Source organism: Girardinichthys multiradiatus, chromosome 24 (genome assembly GCF_021462225.1).
Source record: "Girardinichthys multiradiatus isolate DD_20200921_A chromosome 24, DD_fGirMul_XY1, whole genome shotgun sequence".
NCBI lineage: Eukaryota > Metazoa > Chordata > Actinopteri > Cyprinodontiformes > Goodeidae > Girardinichthys > Girardinichthys multiradiatus.
In genome coordinates, this window is record NC_061816.1 from 16,263,545 (window position 1) to 16,284,055 (window position 20,511).

The following is a 20,511-nucleotide window of genomic DNA, read 5'->3' on the forward strand; positions in this document are numbered from 1 at the left end:
TATTTGAACATCTGACTTTATCTAAATTGAGTCCTTTTGTTAAATATTATGGGACTGTACTGTGGCTCTAAATGTATAGTTATGGGGCTTTTAAATCACTGCAAAGAGAAACATTTATATTGCAATGATGATTGTGATTAAATATATTGTGCTACTCCATTTAGGATCTTAGACGACACCAGACCTATAGGTGCAGTCACTGTAAAACAAAGCCCAAAATACTTGGATTTTATTGTTCAAACACCTCGCTAACACTGAAGAAGACTAACTCTAAGTCTTCTCCTGAGAGTAGTGGGTATGACGGGTTAACTGATCAGAAAAAGATTGAATTTTGAGTTTCAGACCAGCTGAACTGTAGTTTGTAAAATCAGTCGATTCCAGTCACTGGACGATTTTTTTTCGGTGCATCTCTGGTTAAATTTCATAAATATTTGGTAGCTTTGAAAAATAATGAAGCATTTGACATGTAATTCGTAATTTGCTTATTTGATGTATTGACAAGTCTGGTTTTTTTCTTGCGCTTCCACAGATTTTAGGTAAGTCTGAACAAATAAAATCATTGAGTTTATGACACTATTATAACTATTATTATTATTATTATACATGTTTTGCTTTCTGCTTTTTATAGAGTAACACAATAGTACTTACTTGGGCTATCTGCTCTGGTAGTCAACCTGCAGCCAGCTGATTAAAAGACATGCTGCTCGTAGCTGTAAAACTAGTTTGAGGTAAAAACCACGTGCATCTAAATGTCTGTGGACAGAAAAGTGTGGTCATTTGCCACATTTTTGATGAATGCAGCCTCCTGTGCCGCTCCCCCAACTCTGTCGTGGCACACTAGTCCCTGAGGATCAGATTATCCATCCAGCTTTGCTTAGCAGGAGGCAAATGGAACTGGATCCAGTGGCAGCGTGAGACGCCTTGTCTCCCTGTGTTTTGCTGATGTGGATAATCGACCTCCCCACTGGTGCTTCATGTGTGGTCCTGCCTGTGGCATTTTAATCTCATCCCACGCTCACACACTCCATGGCAAATGGACAGATGTAATTTATAGTCAGGTTGTGATTTGGAGCTAGCTGGACCTTGATGCTCTCTTCTCCCGTTTGTGCCCCCATGCAGTAGATTTCTCTCTCCCTTGAGTGCGTTTAACTTTATCAATGTCCTTCTCATCTCAGCTACGTTGGTGGAGATGTCACTGCTGGGGTTGTGGTTCGGGTCTTGGGGGTTGTCTGGTGCTGGGGCTGGTTCTTCAGCCTTCTCGGAATCATTCGGATTGCCGTGGATCTCGGTCCCTGGCTTCGGTGCCCAGTCTGCCGGTTGGGAAGGCGTCGGGCTCCGGCGAGGGGGTCTTGGCCGGATGGTGTGCAGTGTTGATTGAGATGTGGCTTCGCTTTGATGGAGGGGCTGGCCGGCTTGTTTGGTGCGGTGGGGTGTGCCATGCGGGAAGGGTGGGTGTCCGACATCCTGGGGCTCCTCTGGGGTTTGGGTGTGGGGTTGGTGGGGTGCCTGGTCCTTGGCATGCTGTGGTGTCCTTCCTCCAATGCTTCCCTGGCCGGGCGCAGGGCTACGGTTGGCGGTCAGGTGGGTGGAGCGACAGAGCATGTCTTGTGCTCCCACTGGGGCGGCTAATGAGATGTGCTTGGCCTGAAGCGGTTGGCCTGCCCGGCTAGGTTACCCAGCTGGTGTTTCCCTTTCCCATGTTTCCCTTTCACGGACTAATGGGCTGTGGCCGAATGGTGTGGTGGGCTTGGCGGTGTGCTGCTCTGCTGGCTGTTGTGTCCGGGGGTGGGATCAGGGTGGCGGGCTAGGGGGTGTTGTGGCAGACTGCAGTGTGTGGGGTGAGGGGGTTGTGTCCTCTTCTTAGATGTGGGGTCGCCGGTATCTGGATCGGCTGAGCGGCGATGGTAGAGCTGATCTGAATAATGTTTCTACCTGGGCTAACGTCTCAGTGGCAGTGATGTGGTGTGTCTGTGTGGTTGCGGGGGCGGGGTGGGGGACGCTGGCCTCGAATGCTTGCCGCTGGCCGGGGACCTCTTGCCGGGTGAGTTTGTCCCGTCTTGGTGTGGGGTTGGGGGCTCCGTTGTGAGCTCGGTGCTCAACGGTGTCTGCCCTGTTGCGCCTGAGGGCGGGGGCTGGGACAGCATTGTGTGGGGCCCTTGCCTTGCTGTCGCGGCGCGCTGTGTGGTGGGGGTGTGGCATGCCGGGGATGCTTGGAGCGGGGCTGTGTGTGGAGTTTGTGCTGTTTGGTGTTGCTTCGTCAGCCTTTCGGGGATAAAGCTCTCCTGTGGGAGTGTGCCCATGTGCTGTGGGGGGGGGTGATTCATGGTGTTTGGGTTCGGCGGCAAGGGTTCGATATCTGTGTCCTGGTTGGGGGTGGCGCAGTGGGGAGATTCATGTTGGGTTCATTGGGAGTGGAGGGCTCATGGGGTTTGAATCGGAAGTCATTTGGGGTTGGGACTATTTTATTCTGTGGCGGCTCTGGTTGGCGAGCTTGTTTGGACCATGTAGACCCCTCTTTTGTACATGGCCCCCTCCCTGGATGAGGATGGGGGTGGTTGGGGACTGGGGGCGGGGTGTCGGGGTCCGGGCCGGGGTCGCTCAGGTTCAGGCAGGAGCCCGGGCTAGCCCAGACCAGGTTCTAAACACATAAGGGGGGGCAGGGCAGAATTGATTGTTTTTGCTAAATAACTTTGGAGCTGATATAAAGTTGAAGAATAAAGTTGAAAGTATTTAAAGGGGTGCTTGTTTAAGTAGCAGCTGCTGCAAATGGAAAACTGTATTTTAAATTTTAAGAGCAGTAATCAGCACCTACAGGATTATGCTGGTTGCACCGGTGGAGCCTAAAATCAACCATTTCTGTCACAGCACGGTCACTTTTCCAGCTAGTTATTTGCATAATACTCTAGTCATGAGTGATGCACAATTAAACAACCTGACTTGTTTCAATCCCTCTGATGTGGAGTCATTGAAAGTGGTTTCCGTCATGCATGAGCGAGCAACAAGTACATCCAGGTCCTTTCTCTGGAACTGTTATTGCGTGTTGGTGTATTTCCTTTTCTTCCACTTGTGGTGAACCGTATACGCAAGACATATTTTGCTGCTGTCGTTGTGGAGCCCCCTGTTTCATGAAGTTTCATGTAGTTTTCTTTTTGGTGCTGCATTGAGTCTTGGAGAGCTACCTGGGGAAGTGATGACAAAGCTTCTGAGAACTTCATACAGTGAGCTAGAATATATGAGATGCTCAAAACCATTTACATGAACGTTTTACTTAGTTAAAGCATGATATGAAACACCAAACATGTCAGCAAGGACATTCAAATGTATACATCTTATTTTAATAGGCGTACAAGAGATCCTTCCTGCCCACAGCCATCAGCATCTACAACGGCTCTTTGAAGAAACCTACATAATGAGCTACAACAATATTTAATTTCCCTTTGGGATTAATAAAGTATTTTTTAATTGAATTGAATAAATGCAACTCGGGAATAGCCGCTATAGGTTCTGATTATACCTGAGAGTGCCAGTCTATTCGTGCTGTTCATATGTGCAACACTAGCAAGATTGGAGTCTTCTGATGGAGACAGGGCAGCTTCATTTTTTATTTCTAAGGTTTAGATCACAGATTTTGTTCTGTTATTTTTTATTTACTAATCAACTGTTAATTTCCACTAATCTAACTCCTTTCCATGGAAATCTAATTTGAAATCCAAATATAGGTATGAAAATCACATTCACATTGTGTCTTGCAGAAATAATTTCCCTCGTAGTTTTCCAGTTTGTCGTCTCATTAAAACAAACTACAACATGTTTTATTGGACTTTTTATGATGGGACAATTCAAAGTAGCTCATATTTGTGAAGTAGAAGGAAAATTAAGGTTGTAATTTTTATGAATACAAATCTAAACAGGTGTATTTTTATTCAATCCCCCTAAAACACACTTTTGTAGAACCACCTACAGGTTTTATGGGGTATTTCTCTACCAGATTTGCACATAAAGTATTTTGCATATAAACAAAAGATTTCATTTTAGTTCACCTTAGTACAGCACCTTCTTCAACTTCAACGGCTTTCTTCTAACCATGGCTTTTGCTACTCTGTCAACTGATTCTCTCATCTGAGCTAGAGATTGCTCCAAATTTGGAAACCCACATATTTTCTTCCTTTCGCTTCACAACTTTGTACTACTCTGTGTGAGTAATTTGTAGCGACTGTCCATCCTCTCAATCTTTGTGAACTCCTACAGGCCAGTTCAACCCTTTTTCAGGCTGATTAAGAGCGTATGGTTGGGATGGGAGGAACATCTGGACCTGACACCATTGATTGCGACACATGCTTTCCACTTAATCACTACATTTCTCTCGGCCAATTTTCTGTCTTTTATGCAACTTTGGATTTTTATATATTTGACTCCTGTTTGCCAAGGTTGTAGTTATTTCAGGATACGGTTTTAGTTTTTTTTTTTTCTATCCATCCTTTAAGCAGATGCTGTGCATTTACTCATCCATTCACACGTCCATTCACATTTCAGTTTAACAGTGAACTTTTAGTTATATCGCTGTGATGAGGGCTGTAAAATGTTTTCTGGATTAATCTCCTGTCCTTGGGCTGCTCTTGGTGTGAAATCTGGATCTCGTTCCTTGATAGTTTTACAGAGAACATTGGGCCGATCAAATTGCCCAAGCACAAAAGGCGGATTGGTTACAGCCAAAGTTTGTGCTCACCACAGCAGAGGGGAATGAGATCAGGGTTACAGGGACTTGGATTTGGTTTTCTGCCTCAAGGACTTTGCTTTGGAACACTTGTGTGGACCAGAGGTAGTGGGAGACGTGTTTTGACCCGCTCCAAACACGTGCTCAACAATCTGGGAAGCCCCTCTGTTTTATGTTACGTTGCTATGGGCCATTAGGTTGCAGGCTGGCCTGAATAAGCTTTTATTTTCTTCCTGCTGGTGCTGTTTTATCTCCTCCTATCATATGATCTTATACAATTTCTTTCCTTTTTTTTAAATAAAGTATTCTTACTCTAGTTGCATTTTCTGAGAAAACAAAAGGGACTGGAAAGTCTCTTAAAGTGACCTGTCATAACTTCTAACACCAGCAGTGTGTAAAATAGGTTAATTGGGTCAAAAAAGTCACTCTTTCATTGATGTGTTGTCCTATTTTCCAAAAGAGACTCACTCCCTTGCATTTAAAGTAAAGTAAAAAGTAACAGTTTGCTCACCAACCCAGCTACATTTTGTGGTTAATACAACTGACAATTATGCAATCTACCATTTTTCTGCTTTACTAGACACCAGAACATTGATAATTGTACTGATTCTGCTTATCAAAGATCAGGTCGGAATTATACCTCCAATCAGGGAAGGCAGAAATCCCTCTCCCTCAAGATCCATATCTCATGACCGACTAAACTGACTGATTAGTAAATCCAGTAAATCCTTTCCTCACCACGACTGGCTGGAGCAGCAACTGCATTACTGCAAAGGAGGTCTCACTTCATCTCCCGTTCCATCCTACCGTCACTGAACAAGATACCTGAACTCCTTCCCTTTTATAGCAGATATCGAGTAGGATGGAGCAACCCACCTTTATCCGATTGAGAACCATGATCTCAGGCATAAAAAGCTGATCTCCCAACCTGGCTTCACAATCTGCTCCAGTTTAAGGCCATGGCTTGGCAACAGAACATCATCTGCAAAAAGAAACGTTGAAGCCCTGACATTCCCCAAACCAGATGCCCCCCAGACCACATCCACAAAAAACACCCACAAAAGCAAATGGTCATAAGCATTCTCTAGACCAACAAAACTGGACAAGACTGAAAGACCAAACTGGAACGGGCTGAAAAACAAAACTCCAATGAGTCCCTCAACTACACCGTAGGGGTAAAAATCTGATCTTACTGATCCATGGCCTAAATCAGAGGTTCATAAAATGCCTCGTTTCCAAGAGAGAAAGAAAGACAAAGAGAAGTAGAAGAAGCTCTGTAATTGGAAAACGCCTTCCATGCCCTTTTTTTCTAAACATAGGTGTTGTCAGGGAGCACCATGTGACATTGAAGAGATGTGTAAACGACAGGTTTTGCCTGTCTTCTCCGCTCTTACTGAAAGCTTTAGCTCTTCTTTCAGTTTTATTTACTGTGAAACTGTCAATCAGTCTGGTTCCATTTTTGTGGAATTTGTCTGATTTCCTAGATGTTGGATTTGCTTTGCTTCTCCTTTGACACAACTTGTTAGCCACATGAACGTGCTTATTCTGATTGAGGAATCTGTGGATTTTAAATCTCATTATAAGTTATCCAGGATTCTACCTCGATGAATCCCTTTAAACCACAAAGTTCCAAGCTGGACTTCCTGATCATATCCCCTGATCTCTCCACTTGTTCAACTGTCAGCGCTCTGGTGTTTGCTCGGCCTTTCCCCTGTCTAACATAGCTGCCACTAAAATATGTGTATTTGCACACATTATTATCTTCCAGGAAAGTTCCTCAAAAGTGAAAGTTTCTTAGCTTGAGGGAAAACTGCACTTTTCGCCCAAATTGTTTACTTTTTTCCTTCTTTAGAATCAGACTTGTTGACACCTTATTTACAGTGATGGACATTTGTATGCTAACAAAGTTTGTCAAGTTTTGCGTTTTATTGGGATTTTATATGACAAAGCAATGAAGTAGTGCATAATTTTGAGATGGAGGCAACATGGTGCATGGTTTTCATTTTCTTTGTAAAAGGAAATTTTAAAAGTGTGGTGTAAATTTGTATTCAGCCCCCTAAGTCAATATTTCATAGAACAACCTTTTCATTGCAAGTAAGCAGGAAGTGTTTTTCGGTGTATATCAATCTGCTCTGTGAAATAGCTAAAACTCTGTTAGATTGGGTGGAATAAACCATGGTTCGCTTCACATCTGAGGAAGCTGCATCAGACCAAGGAAGAGGCTTACAGCAGTGGGGACCGGGCCCTGTATAAGCAGGCCAGGAACAAATTAACCATTGAGATCAAGACGGCTAAGAATTGGTACAACTAGTAGCTAAAAAACAGCTTCTCAACTAACGACCCAGTGGCAGTTTGGAGGAGCTTGAATGACATCAGCCTGAACAACTACAAGACTCCGTCATCACAGGCCTCCTGCTGGAGCCCCTGCAGTTTTCTTACCTAGTAAACAGGTTGGCAGATGATGCACTTAACTTGGGACCACACTTCATCCTGCACTACCTCAACCACCCAGAGACCTATGCCACATCCTGTTTGTGAGTTTCAGCTCGGTCTTTAACACCATCAACCCAGTCATCCTCCACCAGAAGCTCACAGTGCTGGCCTCCACCTGTCAGTGGATCACCAGCTTCCTGACTGAACGGTGGCAGCAACAGGTGAGGCTGGGGAGCTTCTTCTCCCAAACATGAATCACTAGCGGTGGCGCCCCCCATGTGTGTGTTCCCTCCCCACTTTTCTTCTGTCTGTACACAAATGACTGCTCCTCTGTGGACATGTCTGAGAAACTCCTGAACTTTGCAGATGACACCACTGTTGTTTTGATCCAGGACAATGACGAGTCTGCATACAGACCAGGAGGTGGATTGGCTGGTCCAGTGGTGCGATCAGAACCACCTGGAGCTTTACCCGCTCAAGACCGTGACGGTAGACATTCGGAGAACACCCCTTGCACTCCCTCACAACCCTTAACAACAGTATCTACTGTGGATCACTTCCGGTTCATAGGAACAAGCCTATCTTGGGACCTCAGATGGTCCTCACACATAGACGGAAGAAGAAGGCCCAGCAGAGACAGGGAAAGGGCAGCTAATGTCTCTGCAGACCCCACACACCCTGGTTACCAACTGTTTAGATTTTAGCCTGCCGCCACAGAGACAGTTTCTTCCCTCAGGCTGTCTCTCTGAGGAACACAATGAACACCTTATAGCCAGAGTAGTCGGCTACTCTGCTGTGAAACAAAACAAGCGCATTGCGCTGCCACAACTTGCCTCTGTTTTTTCTGAATATAATACATACATCAACCTATTATTCCTTTCAACCTATATTTTATTTCCTCTAAAGTTTGTATATTTATACCTAATGACTTTACACTGTGAGCGATTGAAACCAAAGGCAGATTCCTTGTTTCTGCACACAATCCTGGCCAATAAAGCTGACTCTGATTCTGATTAAGAACACCAATTTTAATGTCTTTCCACAGTTTCTCAATTAAATTCAGGTGTGGGCTTTGACTTGGCCATTCTAACACACAAATATTTTTATTCTAAACGTGACACAATTGGAAAACATTCAAGGGGTAAACATGCTATTACATGGCATTGTGTCTGTTGTGGTGAGACCCTTTAGTTTCATCAAGTGAACATTCTCATTGGAGCTTCATTTTTGTTTTGAAAATTTTTGGGTTGGACACTGAGGTTAAAAATAGAGTGAGAAAGTATAATAAACCAGATGACCACAGTCCACTTGAGTTGTGAAATGACTTCATGGAACTGAACTGACACATAGAAGGAATAAGAAGAGGAGAAGGAAAACATGTGGAGTGTTGCATATTGTCACAGATGAGGCTATTTAAGGGCTATCAGATGAACAACACTGTGTGCTAAGTGCTGGGTAACAGTGACATCAGCGCAGTAAGACGCCTCTGGATATACTATTTAAGTTGGAATAATCTCATTTTTCTCAGCTTCTGATTATTCACATGTTTTATATCCTTTTTGCCTCATTATCTTAAGTTTAGCCCTCAGTTTTATTATATTATCTGCAGCAGCTACACATAAACTTTTGTACTGGCGTGTTTTTATTTGTGGTTTTAAGCACTTTAAGCCTTATAAGAAAACCACTTAAGGCCCATTTTCAGCTCTGTTGGCTGATAGCTTCTATTTGTTTGGTCTGTTTAGTCTTCTTTTGACTAGACTGACTTGTGGTGTGGTATACTTATATGTGGTATGTTTTTAACCTCACCCTAGGAAACTTTTGTATAACATCCCCGTTTGGTTTGCGTCTGATATTTTCTGATCATTCAATGTTTCATTAATGGTCCCAGACACCCTTCTGTGTAATACTTTAGAGCAATAAAGAAGTTGTAGCAAAACAGTCATCAGTTTCAAACAGCCCCATCTCTCCTGTTTTTCATTATAAAGGGAACTATATTTAGCAGCAGCAGCTTCTGCTTGATTAAATTGAGGAAAAGATTTGCCTGGTGGCGTTGGTGCGCACAGCCTGATGACAGGCTGCCTGCCCTGGTTGTTCATTTGGTTGGTTGGCTGGCTGGTAGGCTGATGTGGTTGGATGACTCATGGTTAGAATAACAGCAGCTCACTCTGCGGCTTTTGTCTTGGGACGGCCGCTTTACCTAACAACCGGAGTGTCCTGTTTTATTAGGCTGCCTTTTCTAGGAACACAGTGTTATTTACACAAAGCAACCCCGTTGAGATTAGAGATTTATTTGCACTGTGTAGAAAGGCACAGCCATTTTCTCTCACTGTCTTACATTACATCAGACTACACCTTTACTGTTCTAAATGCCAGAATAATGAGCTAGAGATTATGTAAACGTTCTTCTAATTAATACAAACATTTCCTTAGTATTTGGTACAGTTGCTTTTTTAAATTGTATGACTTGGGTTCTCACAATAGTTTGCTGTAATTTTGGTCCGTTCCTCCTGACTGAACTGGTGTAACTGCTCACATACACCTTTCCAGCTCGACCCCTACATTTTCGATGTGACGGAGATCAGAGCTTTGTGATGCCCACCCCAAAACATGGATTTGTTGTCTTTAAGCCATTTTGACGCAATGCTTAGGGTCGTTGTTCATTTGGAAGACCTATTTCTGCATTTATACCCAAGCTTTAACTTCCTGGTTGCTGTTCTGTTTTTCTCCTAAAGCCCCTGACAGCCTTGTTGGTGTGCATGGCATTATGAACTCCTTTAAAAAGTAGTATAGCATTTTAAATAAAAAATAGTGGACTGAAAATTGGGTGGTTCTCCTGTCAAAACATTAGTTCATTTATACATTTGTACTTTTCATGCACAAGAAGGACAACACAAAGTGCTTTACATTAGATAAAAGCAGTAGTCAGTGAAAACAATCAAACAATATCAACACAATTAAAAAAAAAAACAAGAAATGAGCTAAGCGTGGGGAAGGAGATCAAATGTACAGAAATGTGTAGATTACAGGTGAAGGACTCAGGAGTGTTGTACAAAGTATTAACAGCAGGGTTACTTAAAAGTGTGGCATCAATTATTGTAGTAAAAACATTTATTTAACATAGTATTTTCTTTCCTTCACTGAATAAATGTTCTCACATCAAAGAGTGGATTTACTAAAACTTTCACTGAGATTATGCAGGGATTATGAGTGATGTGGATAAAAACCTCAGTTTAGCTCTGTACAAAACTATCACACCTGCATGTTGTCTGTTTGTATCAGAGGTGTTTTTGTTTCCAAATTACATGTAAACCAGCTTAGACGGAGAGTTTAGTTTCACCATTCTCTTGTTTAAAGCAAGTTTAAACCCTCCTGTTTGAACTGCTGCTGCTGCTGTTTGAACCAGTAAAAGCCTCTTTCTTTCTGTGTTCTGTAGTAACATGCTTCACTCCCTTGTGAGTGGCCTCTACAAGCTTCCTACTCCCTTACATAAAAGAAATGCTCACATGTAACATTAGTTGAATTAGCAGTGATTTGTTATGTCTTACGGAGCTCTTATTAAACAATTTTTCCATCTCATTTTAAGCCTGCTGCATAGTTCAGCTGAGGAACCAGGAGAGTTTAGTTTCCTTTCTGTAAAAATAAACTGACACCAGAAAGTAACCTGTCATCTTATAGCTTGGTTTAAAAATCAAATTATGTGGGAGGACTCCCTGGTTTTCTTTTTTTATTCCATTTTACAAACTGGAAAACAGACTTTAGATGCTCTGCTTAATTAAGTCTTAGATTCAACATTTTCTTTTTTCTTTTTTTTAATGGATTACCTTTATTAACACAATCATTCTCCAGAATTATACCCATTTTCTCAAGGTAAATACAGTGACAATGATTATACCTGCTGCCAGTAAACGTCAGTGCTGATGACGCCAGCACCTCTAAACGACAGTCAGAACAAATGACTTTGACTGGAGAGCGTGCATGAAAGAAAGCCCTTAATGCTCATCTTATTGTGATGCTTTCACCTGCAGTTGCAGTATTCTTTTGTGTTGAGGAAATGGGTGAGAGAAGGGAGGTTTTTATCAGTTTCAGGGTCTGTTGGACTTGACTTGGATGCGCTTCCAGCTGTTTGTGGTTGTTGTGGTTATGGACTCTAGATTAAAGCGCAGTTGTCCCTACCACAACCTAAAGGACAGTTTCCATCCATTAGGCCGAAGGACTGGCCGTTTTAATACTGTACTGTATAAGGCAGGTGAAACGCAGACATTTCTAAATTGATTTATTAACATGTGGCATACTTCACCAGCACATATCACTCTATTGTCAATTGTGTTTGAGTGCCTTGACCTTATTTACCACCTCTCTTCTTATCTTCCTGGCTGACTTGATTTTAACATATAGCATTTGGAGATTGTTGAGGTTTGAGCAGCAGCAACATTTGTTTGTATACTTCTTAAAGCTCTAAAGTTCAGGTTGGTTTTAAGCATCAGTTATGAACTGGTTTCTTCATGTCATTTTAGCTGAAATTTGGTGCCTAGCAAAATGATTCATATCCCTTATTTTATAGTGGAATTTTATGTAATAGACCATCCCCAAGTGGTGCATATATATGTGAAGTTGGAAGAAAAAGTAGTCGAGGACAATCTGAAAACTGTGGCATGCATATGTAGGCCAAACGTGACCCTTTAATCTAGTTAAAGGGTCATGTTTTCACACCCTCTAACAAGTTTACTTCCAGCTTCCCTTATAAAGAGAAAAACATTCCCGCAGCATTATGCTTCTACCTCCATGTTTTACCATGAGGATGGGGTGTTCGGGGTTACATGTAGTGTTAGTTTTCTGCCTCAAAATGTTCAGTTTTGGGATTAAAATTTAAAAACCATTTATAATTTATCTGTCTGTGTTTTCATGCAACAAGATAGGAAACATTTCAAGATGTGGGAATACTTTTACGAGGCACTGTAGGTAAATCTTTGCTGTTCGAGAGAACCAGACTGCTTATATGGGGGTTAGTTTTTGTTCTATTTATTTGCCCCTGATATATATTTTTTTGTTCCTTATTACTCTTACTAGCACTCTGATATGTAGAGATCCTTTTCATAAGGAATGTGAGAAACTGGTATGCACTGCGAGAACATTTCCAATTTGTATCAAAGTTGTTATTTCCATTGTGATGATGTCAAAGTTACAGACCATTTAAAAAAAAACAAAAAACTTTATAGCTGACCCAGTCGACCTTATTGATTTTCTTCTCCTGTTTCTCTCTCTGTTCCCTTAGACCTCCTAAACGGAGCCCAGGAGAAATGCGAGCTGCCGCCTCTGGACGGTTTTCCTCACTGCGAGAGCAAGCTGAATGTGAATCACACACAAACACTCATCTGTCTTCTGCTTTTCTTGTACTTTTTTTACTCCCTTAACTTGTTTTTGTGAGATCCAGGGTTTTATTACTTTATTTCAAATAGAGACTGATCTGGAAGGGTTCAGACTGTGGACTTGATACAAGATATTTGCAAACATGCAATTTGCATGGTACCCCCCACTTCACACACATTGGAATGATATATTTTCCTTTTGAAAGTCTATGCAAATATAAGAAGGAACATGTTTTATCACCTAGTTCCAAATAAATGACATAGCAGGTGAACTATTTGCATAACTATATATATATATATATATATATATATTAAATAAATAAAGACTAAGTCGTTGCTACAGGAAGCTTCTTTGATCAAGTTCACGTTTACCATTTTGGCTTTATTGTCAATGTTGGTTTTTTTCACAATGGGTAGCAAATAAACCCATATAGGCGCACACAGGTATTTGTGTTTATGTTGGTGTCCCGGAATCTGATTGGACCTTTTCATCCACGCCATCTGCTCCAGTCTCAATCTTCAACCAATACGTCAGCATTTCCAAGCCAGTGCAGACCAGTCAGGTGGCTAAACACTTCCGTCCGTGGGCGCACACACACACACACAAACACACACACACACAGAGCCAATGGTACACATGAGCATGAAAATCTCTAAACTGGTGTCCCACATCAGTTTTATTCTCCTAACTTACTTTTTTTTAACATCTGATAAATCGATCTTTTGCAATTTTATGGACCTCTTTTGGTTCTGGTTTAAAGAAAAGGCTGGAATCTCCACACCACCCGACGGCTCATCCAAGCCTGTGTGCCAAGGCCTGATTTGATGCATCATTTCTTCTTTGTGCTGCTCTAGTAGGGTCACTATAATTCAATGTGAATGATGTTGCTCAAGCCTGTGAACAAAGCAAGAAAACTGTAGTGAGTTCACAGATATCTGGGTTTAAATTAGTCTTAGGAGGGTTTTTATAAGACTGTTTATTTATGAGTAAAATGTTTGTTTTATGGTAAATTTACATGGTGTAGATAATCTTTAATATTAGCAGTATGACCCCTATAGGTAGGTATGTTTTGGCATAATGAATACACATGGCCCAGTAAAGGTTTTTTTTTTGGCCCTAGAATCAATTTGCACCATTTAAAATTTGCCAAACTAGATTTTAAATCCTATATCTTATCAAGGTTAAAATCTGTGCTATATGCATGCTTGAAAACTTACTTTAAAATCTAGTAAATACTGCACTACATTTCATCAGTATTACATGGTCTTCACTTGACTCTTCTATTTTTCCTGGCTGCAAGGCGTTCTGCCGGTTAGCATTATGATGTTGCTCAAACATGGGTCAACAACATTCTGAAAGCTACTATACTGTTCAGATCAGAAATTAATCATTGAAAAAAAAAATATTTATCTGACTCGTCACATCTTGCTCCTGCAGATGATGTTTTCACTAGAAGCAGATTGCTAAAGATCCAGGGCATTGTTAGCATGCTTGTTTTTTTATGACTCATTGAAAGTTTGGTCATAATATTAAAATGTATTGTGGAGAAAACTAAAAGGAAAAGTTGTTCTCATGCTTTATAAGCTTAGAGCTTTTCTTTACACGTCATAAATGTTAATGACTGGTATTTTAGCTTATCTCTGCCCAGCTCTCCTCTTCAGGGATATTAATGTGAGAGTAATGCCTGGTTCACACGGCAGGATTTTTATGCCGATTTTTGCCCCGGTCTATCCCTTCCAATATGCCCCGATCATTGGAATGGCTCTTAAGATAATCCTGTGAGATATTCCTGCTATGTGTGGCGTGTTAAGAATGATCTAGTCTGCTCGGAATGATGTCAGAGAGGGTTTTCCTGACTGAAATCTGAATGTGAGTGGAATCTGTTTTTGTGTGGTGCGTTGTGCTTACTGTGTGGCTGGACACCACACACTGTACGACCAAACCTGTTAAACCTGCAATTTCTTTTTTTTTTTATCGTCACGTGTGGAGTCTCTCAGGTTTTCAAAATCAGCCAACAATTTAAAAATCCTGTCGTGTGAACCGGGCCTAACCCGCAAAGCAGACCATTTGACTTAAGCTACCAATGCAGTCTCTTTTTCACTGTAATCTGATTGTAAAGAATGACAAACCCAGATTTAGTTAGATCCACTAAATGACTAGCAAGCCATGTACATGAAAACACTGTTTTGCTGTTTAAACATTACATTAGAATGAGGAGGGAAAAATATGTCATCAATATTATAAATGTCTTTTCGTCTATGTTTTTTTCCCTCACAAGGGTTTTGCCATTAAACCCTAATCTACCAAAGCCCAGTTGGTAAATTGCCCCACTTAGTTTTTAGATTCAGTTAAAACTTTAGCTGTCATTCTGAAAGTCTTTCAATTAAAAGCAGACTCAAATTTTCTTTCTCCTTGTTTTTTTTTTTCTTCCAGTGGATGAAGGAGATGTGGCGCTCTGACTCATGCTATGCCAGCTATGGTGTGGATGGATCCACCTGCTCCTTCTTCATTTACCTCAGCGAGGTGCGTTCATTGGTTGCAGCTGTCTTATGCGCTTCTTCTTAGTTAAACTTCTACAGAGAAGGTGTGACCGGCTGATTTTCAGCTTGATTTGCTCTGGCTGATGACCAGCTGCTTTGAAACTCAAAGATTCAGTCTTGGTGTGTTCACAAATCAAAAACAAACGTTAGCATTAGCAGGTTGAGAAACGCAAGTTGTTAACAAGGAAGAAGTTAGCTGCGTAAAGTATCAATGAGGTGTTTTAAAGTGAAGTCAAATGCAGCACAGAGATGTAAGAAGCTGTTTCAATGGAACCAAACCACGTTTTCACACATGGTGTGACATCACCTAAGCTCCTGATCTAAATAATGAGCGCTTACAGCAGGAAGGCTTGAAAATGCAATATTATGAATGCTGTTCTTGTTTTGTCTTAATTAAGGAGAAACAAGAATCTTCTAAAATCAGCACCATAGGATCAAAGCTTTGCAAAAACTGGAAATGCATATTTCTTATTGGTGCATCTCAAGACGGAACATAATTGCCCCATTTGATAGGTACTGTGCTTATTTGGTATTGCTAAATAATGGTAAGCACCTTTGAGGAGTTTTTAGCGAACTAATTATTCTAATAGTTTTACCCAGAAATATGTTCATTGAAAAATGTTTCTGATTATGTACAACAAAATCCTACAGAACCCAGCTTAGAGGGGAAATCTCCAATAACTCTTTGACATCCATATACATATACATATATCACCAGTGGCTTGAAGCAATGTCTATTTAAGAGTTGCAACGATTTTCTGGCCTATCCCAACTGTTCGTTGGTTGGATGTCACTCTGTGACCTTGGGCTGAAGGCAGAAGACTAGATTTTTATAACCTGAGAGATCATATAAGAATGGAGTTTAAAAAGAAAAGGCAAAAGAGAGAGGTAAAGCAGATTAATGTTTTATGAAGGTAAATTAGTTTTCTGTAGAGAAGATGACCAAGAAGATGATTTACTGAGAGGGGAAGGACTTTTTTGAGAGATGGGTTTTTAGGGTACAAAGGAAGAACATGGTTTGACTTCACTGTCCTGCCGCAGTCTCTGCACATCCTCGGCACACTGACGAGCCTTAAAGTATAGAGGCTCAAGTTCCTTCAGGAGACATTTTTAGACTTCCTGTTTTTCAGGTGCTGAGATTAAATACCTGTTTTGTTTGAAGTCTTTAAGCTGAGGAAGACATCTTGCTCAGATCTTCTTTAACTCATTTCCTGTCATCTACATTTAAGACTTGCCCAAATATGCTAATTTCAGATCTGCTTTTGCCTTTAATCTTCCCGGCTGCTTTTTGTTATCATCAAATTCTGTTATGATTCTGATGGATTTTGATTCTCCAATTTGCCTTTTTTTTTGTTGTTCTGACAAAGTTTTATTGGTTGATCCAACATCTGCTAAGTCAAGTGAGAGTCAGATTTGTTTTCAGCTGGAAGTCTCAGTTTTTAACCATGAATAATAGCAGATGGCAGAATAATTTTAAGAAAAGTAAGTTTTCAGTCGTGGCTTCAGGTCTGGAAATAGTGAGTTATGAATATTGTATATAAGCTAAAAGCCTTTCAGGAGGCAAAGAAGAAAACCTGACATGCAGTGGATGAAAATAGAAATGAGATGGACACCAGTAAAAGCCATTAGGGTCCTCTCAAACAGGACACTGAAATGTTTGTGATAAAGCACCTAAAGAACTGAAACAGATTCGCTCTCTCTGTTATTTCAGCTATTCTAAACCTTCTCCTGTCATGTGATCTATCAGTTCCGACGGGCATATATTTTCCATCTAGAAACAACTACAGTCAATCTCTCCATGCTTCTTGGCTCATCTGTTAACACTTACACTTAAGACGCATGTGTTGGCGTGCATAATTCATGTGAGGACCGCTGCGTTAACCTTGCACCAGGGCAAACTGGAGAGGCCGACTTATTGTGATGGACGTCAGCAGTGGAAGGTCGGGGCCTAATCGGCATGGTGTGCATGTGCTTTGGTTGGTTAAAAACATGCTTGGTTTTCCCCTCATTATTCTCTGCCATTCAAATGTCAGCTTTTGTTGAACAAAAGGGAAGACCACACTGAAGCAGATGTTGAAGCTGAGAGCTAAAGGGGAACGTGATGTGCATTAGATTAAATCACAGTTCCTGAAAAGTGATTGGCATCTGTTCAGTATCAGATAAATTAATTTCCCTTTGTGGAAATGTCTTACTTTCTGGTCTTGTTTGTACCCTTGAGTCAAAAAATCAATGTATAGCCTACATTCTGACCGTCATTTTGCATAACGCTATGGTGGAAGCTACCACTCCCCACATCCCCCTGAACACTCAACCCTTACAGGGAAATATGGTGGTGGCAGCATCATCATATTGTGGGGATGCTTTTCTCCAACAGGGGCATAGAAGCTGGTCTGAATTGATGGAAAGTTACAGGAAGACAACCTGTTGGGGGGGCTGCAGAAAAGGTTAACCTTCCAACAGCTCACTAAACATGGAACCAGAGCAAGGGAATAATTTAGACTAATCAGGTTAGAATGGTCTAGTCAAATTTCAGATCTAAATCATATTGAGAGTTTTAGGCAGAACTTGCAACTTGTTTACAGATGCTCTTCATCATATCTGACTGAGCTTGAGCTATTGTGCAAAGACTAATGAATAGAAATTTAATTTTCCTGATGTGCAAATCTGGTAAATACATCCACCCGAAGGGTGGTCCTGCAAAGTAATGACTCAGAAGGAGTTGAATACAAATGCAGGTCACATATTGTATTTAATTTGTAAAAGGCACTGTACTTTGGTACATAAATGTGGAGTATTATGACGATTACACAGAGAATGAAAAGAATGTGATGGAGTGATGTTAATAAAGCTGCAGGAATACACCCAGACCATTAAATGCTTGATAAGCTACACAGATGGTTTAAAAATGCTCATTGCTTTACTTGGGAATAAATGCAGAAAGGTAAGAGAGGAGCTGTCTTCTGCTTCTTGTTAAGGTGGAAAATTGGTGTCCTCGTCTACCCTGGAGGCTGAAGATCCTGAATGAGGAAATTGACCGGTCTGGGCAGGTGAGAAACACACAACAAGGTAATTGCAAGCTAAATCCTTCCAAGAACTAAAGATGTTTTTTAACAAATGGGTTTGGTGACTTCATGCTACAAACACCTGCTTCCAAGTAAAAGCGTTATTTTAATATTAATTTTAAAAAAAGCTAGGGACTGCTCTCCTGTTTTATTAGCAATTTTTTGGGATTTGGAGCTGTGTTCGTATGCTGTAATATTTTAAACAGCCCAGCAGCAACAAGCCTGTTCTTATCAACGCGTGCAGGCTTGCGCCAGGACCACAGTATCAGCACTTAAACAAAAACACTCCCCCTTTCCCTCTGCTGTGAATGAATCAATATTAAGCACTCTTCATCTCCCTCTCTGGATGCCTCAACAGCGCTGAGCCCTCAGCGCTGTTGAGGCGGGCACTGGAGATTTTAATTCAGGGCTGGATTTTAATTGGTACAGTCCGTGAAAGTGATTTCCTGTCGTGATGAGGGATGCTAATGCCCCGCAACAGCCTTGTTTCAGCCACCTTAGCAGTTGGTAATGGCTCTGTGGTTTCTCTTCTCCTCCCTCTGTCTTCCTCTCATTGGCCCTGTCCGACTGGCTGATCCTCTCTCTTCTAGGCTTTTTACTGTGTTGTTCGTAGTATCTCATACATTTTGTTACTGCGGTTGGCAGTAGCCTCAGTTTTATTTCCACATTTTGCACATGCTTTAGTTAGTCAACACTGTTACAACAACACAGAAACAGATTGACATGTAACCGTCATGTTTATATAATATTTCATTTATCACAATATGAGTAAATCTCTCGCTTTTTTATCCTCATTGTCGGTGCATAAAAAGGCCTCATTAATTCAGTATTTACACTACAAGCAGATCTCTGGAATGAAAACTTGAATGCTTCATGTTTTGTTTCTGTCACCATCGATGAGCTCCAGCACTATCTTTTTTTATTTTTATTTTGTACTTTGTGGCACTAGTGGCCTTTATTTTGTAAGTTGATCGGCAGGAAATGGGATGTAGAAAGGGATGGGAAGACATGCAGCAAAGGTCAACGGGCCGGGACTCGAACCCATATAATGAAACATGTCATGAGCTTTGCTTGACGTGTGGTTGCTGTGGTGATGATTTTTTTTAGCTAGAGCTCACCTTAAAAAAGACCTTTTGACAGTTTAGAAATCTTGCAGTTCTGAGTTGTGTTTGAACTGTGTGTGTGCAGGCGGAGATCCGGACCAGTTTTGGGGGGCTTTATCGCTCCATGTCCCAACGGGAGGAGTTTCGCTGGATGATGATGAGAATCAAACGGATGGCCGAGCCGTGGCTGAGCGCCATCCGCTCTCTGGCCACCAAGCAGAACCTGACCAAGCGGAGGAAGAAGAAGGTAAGCTCGATGAATGGCACACCTCACTAACGATTTACCTGAAGCGGAACAGCTCCCAGGATTAGTTATTTCTTACAATTATCAGTACATTTTTAAATCTTGAGACTTTTACAACAGTTACACAACTGTCCAATGGTGTCGTCTCTCCGGAGGACTCACAAACACAAAGCCAGGCACTTATTCACACTTCCAGACTGTCCTACTTAAGCTTGAGGAAGAGCCAGTGGTGAGAGCAGACCGACATGGATATTGTATTGTGTTCTGAGGTGCTTAGCTCCGCATTATGTAATCCACACCTGGATGTTAAAAATGAACTAACATGGGCTTATGCTGATGTTAGTTATGCTGATGCCGTAATAAATTTGCGTCTTACATCAATGATACAGCTGTGCTGATGCCACGCAGCATCCCTTTCATCAAAGGGACTTATAGTGTAAACAGAGACTCTTATTTCCATCCTTCAACCTGTTTTAGGACCTTACTCAACTCTCCTCACCTTTGCCGTCTCTGTTGACTCAGCTTCAACCTTCCCTCTGGATACTTTTTAAGCCAGTTCTTCAGAGCTGCTAATCTCTTTTGGATATTAATCTGCATGTATTAATCTCTGATCAGTGTGCTCAGGGACAGAGCCCGACTGTCAGCCATGAAGCTGACAGTTGGTCCCTTCAGATGAGGCATGTACCGATATGAAAAAATCTAAACCCAAAAATTTCATAAAAGGATTTATTGGCTGTTATTTAAAAGAGTAAAAACAATAAAACATTAGAACTGCTTTTAATATAATGTATTAAAGTTATTTTACAAGAATTTGTTACTTTGATTTTTATAAAATATAAAACAAACAACCCCCCAAAAAAGTAATTAATTATTCTGGCTGATTACCAATCATGCAACTGGTAGCTGCCAACAGTTATTTTAAAGCAGAGTTACCCGAAGAACGGTGATGGGTGAGCTTCCAGACCAGCCCTGTCCAGATTCTTCACAACCACAAATATTTCTCAACCGCTGAATGTTTTTTTTCTTGTAATTAAGGGAGAAATGTAGG

At 41.3% G+C, this 20,511-nt stretch overlaps 1 protein-coding gene and 1 long non-coding RNA gene across 3 annotated transcripts in view; one reads left to right on the top strand and one right to left on the bottom strand.

Annotated features, from left to right (window-relative positions):
• mgat5 (alpha-1,6-mannosylglycoprotein 6-beta-N-acetylglucosaminyltransferase) overlaps nucleotides 1-20,511 on the top strand; it is an 83,492-nt gene that overhangs the window by 20,581 nt on the left and 42,400 nt on the right. For both annotated transcript variants that reach the window (XM_047355411.1, XM_047355412.1), the window contains exons 4-7: nucleotides 12,420-12,496; nucleotides 14,948-15,037; nucleotides 18,030-18,101; nucleotides 19,305-19,466. In XM_047355411.1, coding sequence (XP_047211367.1) covers nucleotides 12,420-12,496; nucleotides 14,948-15,037; nucleotides 18,030-18,101; nucleotides 19,305-19,466 — 401 coding nt within the window. The remainder of the gene's footprint in view (nucleotides 1-12,419; nucleotides 12,497-14,947; nucleotides 15,038-18,029; nucleotides 18,102-19,304; nucleotides 19,467-20,511) is intronic.
• Nucleotides 13,173-19,366, bottom strand: LOC124861580. Its single transcript, XR_007036675.1, has 2 exons — nucleotides 19,235-19,366; nucleotides 13,173-13,408 (listed from the first exon to the last, which is right to left on the bottom strand). It is a non-coding gene; the product is annotated as an uncharacterized LOC124861580 (long non-coding RNA).